This window comes from Echiichthys vipera, assembly GCF_963691815.1.
Source record: "Echiichthys vipera genome assembly, chromosome: 11".
NCBI lineage: Eukaryota > Metazoa > Chordata > Actinopteri > Perciformes > Trachinidae > Echiichthys > Echiichthys vipera.
Window position 1 is genome coordinate 4,633,048 of NC_139836.1, and position 12,500 is coordinate 4,645,547.

Sequence of the window (12,500 nt, forward strand, 5' to 3'; positions counted from 1 at the left end):
TGTGATACTAATGAAACATCCGAGTGCCACAGACATCCGTCATTATCTAACGGACTCTAAAACATCTTATGGTCTGACAAACGCGTTCCTGGATTCATATTCACGTATAAAGCATTTTTAACAACAATTACATACAAATACAAAGACTTCATTCACTCATTTCCTTAAAATCCCACTCCAAAAACGTGTTTTAGTATTTAAAAACTACTCTGATATGGTTAATATTATGTTTAACATAGATTTCCAACATAAAAAGTAAAAAACAAACTTGGAGACGGAAGCACATCTACTGTTTCTCCCTCATTGAGAAATGCATCTCCCCTTGATCCTCCGCTGCTCGTGCCCGTATTCCCACAGTAGCTCGAGACTCTTCGGTAACTACGTTCTAGCTTCTACGGAGTACTCGCAAGATTTAAATGAGGCTCGCAAACGGCACCGGAGCCTCTTCCATGGATCTCCGAATCACTAGTTCTGGTTTGTGCGTCCTGAACGTGGCGCCGGTGAGACCCAGACTCAGATGAGGAGTCGCTAAAATGACAAGCAGGCGTAACAGAATGGTGAAAGTTTAAATAGCATCCTTTCCTCTCTAGTGACAAACTTTGATAGATGCTGTCGGTACAGTCAGTGTCGGACATTTTAGAGGACAAAAAGACGAAGACGATGTAGAAAGGAAACACTAAAGTGGCGTTGTGTCCTCACTCTTTACTCGGCGTTTAGACGGGGCCTTTTGGGGGAAATCTGCGTGCACACGGTGACGCAAAAGTGTGTGAATTGGGTGTAGTGTGCACGTCAGGTGTGTAGGTCGAGCTGTGAAGCGCTACCACACAACAGCACCCAGAGCTGGTGCATGCTGGGAAACGTCCTCCTCCTTCTCTCCCTAACAGCGGAGAAGCAGGACGCCGTACAGTGTGACAGGGACCTGCAGCACGGTCTGCAGCCTCCCACCGCCTCGGCTCCACCCAGGACACTTGAACGTCCCACTGATGGAAACAGTCCCACATGTTTATTGTTGTTTACCTGAACTCTGCACACGGATGTTACGGAAACACGCACGCCACGAGAGCCAGCGTGAGCAGATCAGAGCACACTTTAGTGTTTTTACCTTTACACGCAAACACAACGCTGGAGCAGATCTGAGCTCACTTTAGTGTTTTTACCTTTACACGCAAACACAACGCTGGAGCAGATCAGAGCTCACTTTAGTGTTTTTACCTTTACACGCAAACACAACGCTGGATCAGATCAGAGCTCACTTTAGTGTTTTTACCTTTACACGCAAACACAACGCTGGAGCAGATCAGAGCTCACTTTAGTGTTTTTACCTTTACACGCAAACACAACGCTGGATCAGATCAGAGCTCACTTTAGTGTTTTTACCTTTACACGCAAACACAACGCTGGAGCAGATCAGAGCTCACTTTAGTGTTTTTACCTTTACACGCAAACACAACGCTGGAGCAGATCTGAGCTCACTTTAGTGTTTTTACCTTTACACGCAAACACAACGCTGGAGCAGATCAGAGCTCACTTTAGTGTTTTTACCTTTACACGCAAACACAACGCTGGAGCAGATCAGAGCTTAAACGTAAGACCTGTTAAGTTTGATTGTACCCAGCACGGTTATCAGGCCAGGGGCTTCCTTACTTTCTAACCCCCGTACTTCCGGTGCCCGTGCTCCTTTACTACATCCCCGGGTCGTCGTTTCTGGTCTGAATCACGAGGTTTTGCGGCGGTTTAAAGAAAACCAGAGAGAAACATCTTAACTTGAGTTATTAACTGATACGATCTCAGTGGTTTGTGGTCTGAGTGAAAGTGAACTTCTCCTTTTCTTAAACAAAAATAACTCTGTTGTTGTTTCATGTGCAGCTGATAAAACACGCACACACACAAATGGACTTTACTATGAGAGGAGCTGGTACAGGGGACAGTAGGTAAGTCTTTAAAACACTCTTTTAATAAACTCTGGCTTCACTAACTACGCTGTTGCTGCTTTGTTGTGTGTGTAGGGACTCTTCTCATGCTGCTGCAGAGGTTTGCTGTTATTTTCAGCAGCATTAGTGGTTAAAAAAGACCTTTGAATGCCTTCACCGTACTGCCCCGAGCTAATCACTGTTAGCCACTGTTAGCGATGGCTTATTTGATGAGTGTAGTTGCAGTAAAAAGACCCCGGGTCGTCGTTTCTGGTCTGAATCACGAGGCTTTGCGTCGGTTTAAAGAAAACCAGAGAGAAACATCTTAACTTGAGTTATTTACTGATACGATCTCAGTGGTTTGTGGTCTGAGTGAAAGTGAACTTCTCCTTTTTCTAAACTCTGTTGTTTCATGTGCAGCTGATAAACCACGCACGGGTGCACGCACACACACAGACACGCACTTCATCATGTTTATTTGCAGGTTTTGACTTTATGAGGTTTCTCTGTCCTCGCTCCCGTCTCTGCCGCTGTGAGCACGCTCAGTCCGACGGTCCCATCAAAGAGCCCTTTCATGCTACAGATCTGAGTGTGGGACGCGTTTCCCTGTTCTCCGTCTGAGAACACACGGCTCCTTCCTTTAACACTCACTCACGTCACCTTCAACAATAACGCCATTCTCTCTCTCTCTCTCTCTCTCTCTCTCTCTCTGTAACCAATACTGCTCACTCCACCTATGGTGAAGCCATTCCACGTCGTCAACTTTTATACAAACGTTAATTAAGGCAACATCCAAGAATGTCGACCAGAAACACGAGACAATGACATCATATTTGTTTTTACGCGCTGCAATAAGAATAGGATAAGGTAGGGAATGAGTCCTGACCCCAAGTGAAGGAGTTCAAGTACCTCGGGATCATGTTCACGAGTGAGGGGACGATGGAGCGTGAGTTTGGCCGGAGAATCGGAGCAGCGGGGGCGGAGCTGCAGTCGCTCTACCGCACCGTTGTGACCAAAAGAGAGCTGAGGAAGGCAAAGCTCTGGATCTACCGCTCGGTCCTGGTTCCTACCCTCACCTGTGGTCATGAAAGCTGGGTCAGGACCCAAAGAACCAGGTCCAGGTCCAAGCGTGTGAAATGTGTTTCCTCAGGAGGGGGGCTGGAGTCTCCCTTAGAGAGAGGGGGAGAAGTTCAGCATCCGTGAGGAACTCGGAGTAGAGCCGCTGCTCCTTTGCGTTGAAAGGAGCCAGTTGAGGTGGTTCAGGATCATCTGGTAAGGATGAACCCTGGGCGCCTCCCTAGGGAGGTGTTCCAGACACGTCCAGCTGGGAGGAGGCCTCGGGGAAGACCCAGGACCAGGTGGAGAGATTAGATCTCCACACTGGCCTGGGAACGCCTCAGGATCCCCCAGTTAGAGCTGGTTAATGTGGCCCGGGAAAGGGAAGTTTGGGGTCCCCTGATGGAGCTGCTGCCCCCGAGACCCGACCCCAGATAAGAGGCTGGAGATGAGATGAGAAACTCCACAGGTGGGATTTATTTACTGTATGAGATTTTCATTCCTGACGTTGGAGACAACAGATGAGAAACTAGATTATCACCATTTAAAGCCGTCACTGGGCAAACATCCCAGAATAATATTTCATAAAGTGAAATTCCGGCATACAATCATACCAGGGTCTTTTTCGGCAAACACACATCAAATGAACCATCAAGACAAATTTTTTGTGCAACAACTATAAACGAAGTAATCCCGGACAGTCGCGAACAGTGGACCGGGCCGACTTCAGTCACACTGACAAACTCACCTACAGACTATTAAATGTCGCATTTATATCAATAATATAAGAGGAACCAACTTTAACTTCCATCTGATAGAAAAGCATCCAGAAAAATGAAACTAGAGCTGATCGGAGAGATGCAGATTTCTGATGTTTGATTACGTCAGTTTTTCCTGTAAACCGTAACAACGTGACATTTACTTAAAGTAATTCCAGCGCAAAATCTTCCCAGGGTCTTTATCGACACTTGAATACATCAAATAGACCATCGAGACCTTTTTCCAGTGTATGAACTATTAACAGGTATGAACAGGAGAGTCGCTAACAGCCGGAAGTGGCTCGGGGCAGCACGGTGAAGGCATTCAAAGGTCTTTTTTAACCACTAATGCTGCTGAAAATAACAGCAAACCTCTGCAGCAGCATGAGAAGAGTCCCTACACACAAAACAAAGCAGCAACAGCGTAGTTAGTGAAGCCAGAGTTTATTAAAGAGTGTTTTAAAGACTTACCTACTGGCCCCTGTACCAGCTCCTCTCATAGTAAAGTCCATTACAGTGGAAGGAGCCCATTGGTGCTTTGTTTTGTGTGTAGGGACTCTTCTCATGCTGCTGCAGAGGTTTGCTGTTATTTTCAGCAGCATTAGTGGTTAAAAAAGACCTTTGAATGCCTTCACCGTGCTGCCCCGAGCTAATCACTGTTAGCCACGTCCGCCTGTTAGCTGTTAGTAACTATAATAATTATTACTACTTTTATTAAAGATAGTGCGACTTGTTGCTCATGGGGGAATTGTTGAGTCTCTGTAAATGATGAATAAGTCACAGAGTGTGGTCTTTACCTACTCCGTATATAAAGTGACCTGAGACACTGTAATTGAGGTTTAATTGAACTGAAAAACAGAGAATTGAAAGAGTTGAAATACACAAAGATTAACGAGCGTCAGTCGGGGGTAATAATATCCTGCACGCCGGCTTCAGGTTCTGTGTGTGACGGCAAATAACAGGAAGCCCCACATCAGAGCTGAAACACTCCTCTTTGATTACGTCACGTTCAGCTGCTCAGTGCAGAGTCACAGAACTTCACACTGACGAAGGACGGAGGAAGAGGAGGAGCGAAGCCTCTCTCGCTCTCTCTCTCTCTCTACCGCCTTTGTGCGACTTTTATCAGGATGACACGGCTGAAGCCTCCTTTTAATTTCACTAAGAGGATGGAGGGAGGGAGGGAGGGGGGGGGGGGGGCGGGGCAATGGCAGACGCTCTGCAGAAGCTCATGAAACATTGATGAGGCGGAGGAGGAGAAGAAAGAGGAGAAGAGGACCAACGAGTGCACGGACACCTTTTTTTAGACGGAGAGAAAGAGACAAAAAGAACGAGGGAGGACGATGCTTTTTTGCCTTCCAGACCGTTTTTAGACAAACCCCCTCCCCTCAGTTAAGCCATGCACACACACGCACACACACGCACGTACACTCACACACACAAACACACACACACGCGCACGCGCAGAGCTCAGGGGCTCCCCAACCACCAAGATGTCCTCTGATTGGCTCAGGACAACACAGGAAAAGAGGGGGATGATGGGAGCAGGGAAGCAGAGAGGGATGATGTTATTGTTTTGAAAAGCGTGGCAGTGTGTTGGATGTAGATTATATGTGTGTGTGTGTGTGTGTGTGTGTGTGTGTGTGTGAGTCAGTCAATGAAGTGAGGATTTATCAATAATTCACAGTCTTTTCTGTCACAGTCCATAAATCGAGTGTAAAGCGACGTGAAGCTCCGCCCACCCCGGAAACCAAAACAAAGGATTGGAAGCTGCAGAGTTGTTGTATCGAATATAATATTAATGTTTCTGCTGCTGTTTAAAGGTTTACATCAGTGAAGTTCGTAAACACAGGCTGATATTTTTAGATGAAAACAAAACGCTTGTTTTTAACGTTTAATTCAGACTCGTCCATTAAATATCCTTTAATATCTTTACTGGTTCTGTGAGATTTAAGCTCAAACGCTAACACTTAAAGGACAAAACGTCAATAAATAAACAGTCGTCGACATGACCACGGTATTATTGTTATTATTCAAGTATTTACTCTTATTTTTGAGAACTTTAGTGCAAAATAGAATTATATTAAAAAAGAAATACAAGCTACGATCAATTCATCTATTCATCCTTTTATTTGTCTATCATCTGTCTATCTATCATGCATGTATAATCTATCCATTTATCTATCAATTCCTGACGAATCAAAAGTATTTTCTCACTTTATTAGAAACTTCAGTGCAAAATGAGCAAAATGCGCAAGAACCACAACGTAAAGCGTCGTCAAAATGACCGAAAAAATTGTGGCGATGTAGTTCGGACGCTGGTTTTTGCACATTACAATAGAAACAATATAGAACAAAATAGATATTGGAGACATTTTTATATGGTTTTGATGAAATATATCCTTGTATCGCCCCATCCATCTATCTATTTATCTATCCATCCATCAATGTATCTATCCATCTATCTATCTATCTATCTATCTATCCCTCCATCCCTCCCTAGAAATCTTCTGATCGATCATTTCTGGGGTCCAGACGGATCTCTGACATTAATTAACCAGCACACAAGTGCAGAAACGACGTCGTTGCTGTTCTCCTGAGTGATTAACCTCCACATCAGTCAGCACCTCACAGACAACAGCCTAAAAACCTCCCATGAGTGCAGTTCAGGAGGCAATTTGACGACTTGTTTCCCTCCTTAATTGCTCGAGTCCTAACCAGGGACGTTCGCTCAATACTTGGCCTAATGAGGAGGCTATCTGCTCCTCAGCACCCTTCAGTCTCCTCCTCCTCCTCTCACATCTGGAGCTCTTTGCGGTGCAATAATCACCCACCGCTTCCATATTCATCACCCCGCTGGGAATTAAACCCGCGGCCCTTTAGGACGCGAGGGGGCTGCTCTGAACCACCTGAGCCACACATGGATTTATGTCCTCTCAGCGTGCTCCCGACCGCAGCCATAAAAACCAACTCCCAGAGCCATTTATCTGTCTGAGGGTTATTCGGTGAGAAGTTAAGAGGCTTCCAGGGAGCGTGAGGGTTTCATAAACACCAGTGATCGTCATGAATAACATCTTTAATGTCTCCAAGTCCTGATGGAAGTTCGGTGACAGGTTTGTGGATTCTTCGGGGAACAGATCTACGATGAGTTGATCGTACAGAAGCACGTTCAGGCTGCACCGGGACACAACATAAGCTGATCCTCAAGAGTCGTCGACAAGACACAGACGTCTACAGCAGCCGTCCATAGAGGTTAAGAAGACTTATATGAGGTATCCAGCTTACACAAGTTACAAAGAAGACATTTGACGCTCTTTACGAGGCTTCATTATCGTCTCTTTGGCTGATTATTTCCAGATATCCAACTGTCATAGCCAGGAAACAAGACCGATCTGCCAAACTTGTGCCTCATTTGAGATTGTGGGGACCAATCACAACTGTTTATCTCGTGGGACGGGTTAAAGATGATGACCAACAGCGTTTCCGTCCAGTCTGCAGGCTGCTTAAAGGTTGAATATGGAGAATGAGCAGAACTCCGCCATCTAGTGTCTCAAGATCGTCGTCGCAACAACAAAAACTAAACTATGTCATATGTCTTTTATACCAAAGCGGATGTCGTACCTCTTTACAAAACATACACCATAGAGACATCTTCATCATCATCATCACCATCATCTACAGAGTTACAAGATGATGTAACCACCGCTCGTCCTGCCTTTAGTCGTGATGGCACTGTTAGTGGCACCACTACCACACCTGCCAACCCTAATCCTGCATCGCCCCATAAAACCAAGTATTGCAGAGGCGTTTGACTGACAGTTAACGTTACCATTGCTATTAGCCATTAGCGTTAGCCGTTCCAGCTAAGTGCAGACGAAAGTGATGTTAGCATCAAGGAGAAGCGTAGCCATGTGGGCGTGCGTTTGAATGGCGTTCCTCTACTTTCTCTCAGTCCATGGAGTGAATGCTCGGCCTATAGTGACTCTGGTTGTTGCCCGTCTCCGCTCACTCAGCTGCTGGGACAAAGAACCATTTCACCCAGTGCCAGCCTACAGTAGCTGCACCCAACAACAGACAACCCTGGCAACCAGCAACGCCCAAAGCTATTGGCTGCTACTATGGAAACACAACGGGACAGAAAGTCACTGTCAAACCCGTCAAATTTAACTTAATTAATTTAGACTAAATATATTTTTGGAAAATCGATTTTTAAATATAGCCTTTAATAAAGATTCTTCATATTCGATCTTCATACTGCAAACACTTCCAAATACGCTGCTTACTCAAAGCCACATTAAGATTTAACATTTAAGCAGCTTAAACCAGAACATGCAATGATTTGTAACATAACAGTTCTACAGATCGACAGAAGTGCATTACAGCGGGGAAGTCCTAACTTCAAAGTCTTCCTGACTCGCTCCTGAAGTCCAGATTATTACCCAGTCACAGCTCAGCGCTTGTTCAGATCACTTAATGATTTACACACAAGATAAATCCCCCCTTCTCCAAACAACACACACATCAAAAGTCAAAACTTCGTTGTTAAGTCCCGCTATGAACCAATCACATTCAAATATCAGGAGCACCTTCAGGGAACACGCCGGCTCATCTTCTCCTTTCAAAATAAAAGTACTTAAACCTCCACCTCCACCTCCACCTGGCCTCGAGCCAGGGAGCTACTTTTAGACACGAGGGACGACACTGAAGGTTTCTGGGCATCGGCTCATCGATGAGGCTGCAACCAGAGAAAAACGGCTCCATTAGCCTTCAGCTAAATTCAGACTGCCGCTAATTTTACCCCCTAAACCGTTTCTCCACTGTTGTTTATTGATGACGGAGATCCGTCTGTGAGCCGGTGAAAGCTTCCTCTACCAAGGGAACTCAATAAGTTTGTTGTGTCATCGGCCAAAGAGCAGATGAGTCGGGACAATGTCTGTAAACGACGTGCTTGCAGAGGATGTTTTAAAGTGATTCAAATGATTAAACAATGACATTAAGGGCGCACTCACACTGTCCCTCCGCACCGGGCCAAAACCGATTTTTCAGCTAAAGCCTAGTGCGTTTGACCAGTGTGAGTGCAACCGCTCCGCGCAAAACTGTGGTCAGCGGGTCGTCCACGGCCCGTCTGAGAGAGGTGGGCTTTTGTAGAGCGCATTTGCACGTGTACGAGCATGATGCGGTGGTTCTGAGGTCATTTCCTGTGCGCCTGTTGGGACGTAGAAAAAAGAAGGAGGGACCATGCGCGGACATTTCAAACAATGGCGGTGAAAGGTTGACGTTGGTGTGATGCGGAGGTGGAGTGTTTACTGCAGATTTGGTCGATGAAAAGATTCAAAAACAGTCGACAAGACGCACAAAAACTCCGAGGTCTACGGAAAGATCTGGAAACAAAGCCACGCATCGCCATGACGTCATCAATGCGTGTGACGTGTTACGGCGTGATGACGTATAGGCAGCAAGAAGCATTCTCCGAGGCCCAGGTAGTGTGAGTACAAACGGGCCTGGAGGGGGGGACAAGGACCCTAAAGCACGGGGCACGGGACGGAGGCACAGTGGGAGTGCGCCTTAAGTCTCTAATCACATGTATATATGCACTACACTTTGTTTGTACTTGTTAGCCGAGTGATTTCCAGTTGCTTTGCAGGAAATAATTCACGCTTAATTCCAGTTCAAGTTGGTGAAAACGAGAGACTGAAAACATATTTCCAGACAAAAGGAGAAAGGAAATAAACCCGACACGTGTACGGGTGTTCAACAGTTGCTCTTCTTACGTGGTTGCTCTTCTCCCGGTGCTTTCCCTTGCAAGTAGAGGAAGTAGTTTGCAAGCTTCAATGAAAGTTAAAGAGTAAACAGCAAACCGTCTTAGATTAGGTGCAAAGTCCAGTGGAGACTGATGTTAAAAAGGAACCACGAGCACGTCTGATTCTAAAAACGAGCCAGCAGCAACAGAGACACGTTTTTGATCCCTCAGCTGTTTGATTAACATAATGCATACTTTACCCCCCCCCCCCCCCCCCCCCAAGTACAACTGGAAGTCCTCACCCTGCTCTAAAAACTTTTTTCCCCCAGATGTTCTCAATATCAAGGGTCGTATACCAACGAGTCACCACCATAAAAATGCTGGTATTTCTGCAAACCACAGATATGTTGAGAAAACCTGTTCTTATTCTCTCCACGGGTTAAAACCGAGCCCCCACCACAGCCACTTCCTGTTTGATTAAATCAGGAAGCTCCAAAAGCGTCAGTTCTCTGAGTGTCCACTAGGGGCAGGTTTCATAACAGAGCAGTTTCTCATTGAGCCCCATGTTAAACAGGCCGTTTACACAGCATCATTAAACCTGTTTAAGGACAAAAGAACATTCTAGTCTGTGTGTTTAGCTCAGATCTCCATGACAACACTGAGGGGGAGGGGCTAGTTTTTATTTTATTGGAGGTTAAAGTTTATGAATAATTAGGGGTGTGGCCTCTTGAGTGACAGCTAGCCTCTGGCCCTCACTTCTCCTCGGAGGTAAACGTCAGCCAGATGGACGTACGCCCCTCCCCCCAACGTCACATACATGCCCTTTTTTGGTCAGAGGAAAAGAGGCGGAGTCAAAGTCTGACAAGATGGCGGCTCCCGTAGGCGAGGACGATTGGATCAAGTTGAGAGAACGGACCCCGACGGAGATGCTACGTCCATTTTTTACACAGTCTGTGGTCAAAACACGATTAACGTTGTAAATTCAAACAAAAACTATTAAGACTGTTGAGGTTTAGGCATCAAAACAACTCAGTTAGGTTAAGGAAAAGATCGTGGTTTGGTTTCACTTTCACGAGGGACTCGAGCCGCGGGATCCCGGGTGAAAGTTCGGGGTGTTTGGCGCTTGTAATGCTACGTCACCTGACTTAAAACACGTAATATTAACAACTATAATTTTACACGGGAGTCGCAGTCAGACGTAAAAGAGTTTTCTGTGGTTTGCAGAAACGTAAAACATCTTTCTTTGTAAAGCTTCTCGGTACAAAGTTTGGATTTTGGGAGTTTGTCCGTAAACTTGTTGCGTTAATTAGAAAAGTGTTGAAATTCTTAATGAAGGCGCGACATTTCTCTGGTCATATTTGCGGTGAACGCAGTCACGCGGACGGATCTTCTACTTATTAAAAAGAGCAGAGTTTGTGAATCACTGTCTCACTCAGAACTTGGACATTTGTCAGCCAACACCCTGCTGAACGTACCCGTCCTGTCACTGCTCACATCACAATTATCTGAGAGAATCTGGGTGTGACTGATAATCCGGTAACGTCGTCAGCTCCCTGCCATTCAGCAAGGCACTGATTCCCCAGCAGGCCCCGGTGCAGCTGACCAGTGTTATCAGTGTGACTGTGTGAATGAGAGAGGCGGGGTGGGGCTCTGATACAGGGAGCGTTTGCAGAGATAAGGTCGGAGCTGCTGACTCATCCACACACACACACACACACACACACACATTACAGTGATTTAACATTAATGAACCTGCGACCAGCACGTTCCCGCGTCTGCGTTGATATAAAGGAAACAAACTGAACTGGGGTGACAAGTTGACATAACAGTTTTCTCCCCAACTTGCATCCAAGTGTTCAGACTTTTCAAGCCGCCACTTTGCAACTTTTACGTTCGATCCCCTGGAAATGTGTTCACACATTTTGAATTCTGTGGTTTATTTAGTGAAACGTCTTTAAAAAGCTGCCGTTTCTCTCGTCTTACTCTGACTTTCCTGAAGTCTTTTCAAGGTATTCAAGCTCTTTCTCATGTTTCACTCCCTTAAAGTCACTTTGTCTGGATAAAACCGGCAGCTACATGCGCCAAGAGCAAAAAGAAAAGTCCCCCCCCTCACATGTTCCTCCTTGGGACATTGTTTCACAGATATTTTCCGAGGTGCGCTCCCCCATCTTACCTTGTAGCTGCTTAAACCTCCCCTCCAGCTGGTTGTAGTTGAAGGCGGCCTGACCCGAGAACCCGGGGACAGGGCTGGGCCCCCTGATGGGGCTCAGGCTGGGGCTCGAACTCCGGCCGGGGCTGGTGGCGTGAGACGGGCCGAGGCCCCCCGACGACGGGGACAGGGGGCCGGCATAGTCCAAAGTCGGGGAGAGGGGGCTGGGGAGACTGCTGGTGGCGCTCTGAAGCTCCATGATTAAACTCCAGAGAGGACGGTGAAACGTTTAGAAGAGACGGGTCCACGGAGGCATCGGGCAGAGACTCGGCAGAGAAATGGTTCCAGTTAAATCGTCTTCAAGTGCAGAAAGTTCGAGTTCGAGCCCCTCTGCGACAGCGGGGAGCTCGAGTTTCAACAGGATGCACTTCTCTGCAGCACAGAGGAGCTCCAGTTGAGTCCCGATCTCAGGAGGAGGGTAAAAGTTCCCAGATGGGTGAGTGAGCCTCCGAGTGAGTAAAGTAATCTGAGATGATTCAAACCTGAGTTTCAAACACTACAGAGAGTTAATCCCAGAGTCAGTCCCACCGCAGAGAGAGAGGAAGACCTATTATTCCTCTCTTCCTAAACACTTCCAAGAAAGCCGGACTGAGCGATGGAGGGCAAACGTCACAGCAGATGAACCGCAGAGTCCCCCTCTTTCTCTCGCTCTCTCTCTTCCTACGCTTCACCAGTGTGGGGGCAGAAATCGCTGGCTCAGCAGACGCACCGCGGAGGCGACGGCGGTGGCAGCATCATGACTCCTGTTTTCTGTCCGTCCATCCATCCATCTGTCAACGGCCTCACAGATCACACCTTCCCTTCATTCAGGAATCCACCCATCCTCCGCC

The 12,500-nt window shown here is 46.6% G+C and overlaps 1 protein-coding gene across 2 annotated transcripts in view; it reads right to left on the minus strand.

The window, feature by feature from the left end:
- The window catches only part of LOC310953469 (spectrin beta chain, non-erythrocytic 1-like), a 129,391-nt gene that overhangs the window by 60,864 nt on the left and 56,027 nt on the right, over positions 1-12,500 (minus strand). Inside the window, exon 1 of one of the 2 annotated variants that reach the window (XM_083922508.1) lies at positions 11,635-12,500. This exon is cut by the window's right edge and continues 116 nt beyond it. The exons of the other annotated variant lie outside the window; for it this stretch is intronic. Within the exon in view, the coding sequence (XP_083778634.1) occupies positions 11,635-11,869 (235 nt within the window). The 5' untranslated portion in view covers positions 11,870-12,500. The remainder of the gene's footprint in view (positions 1-11,634) is intronic. 2 annotated transcript variants of the gene reach the window in all.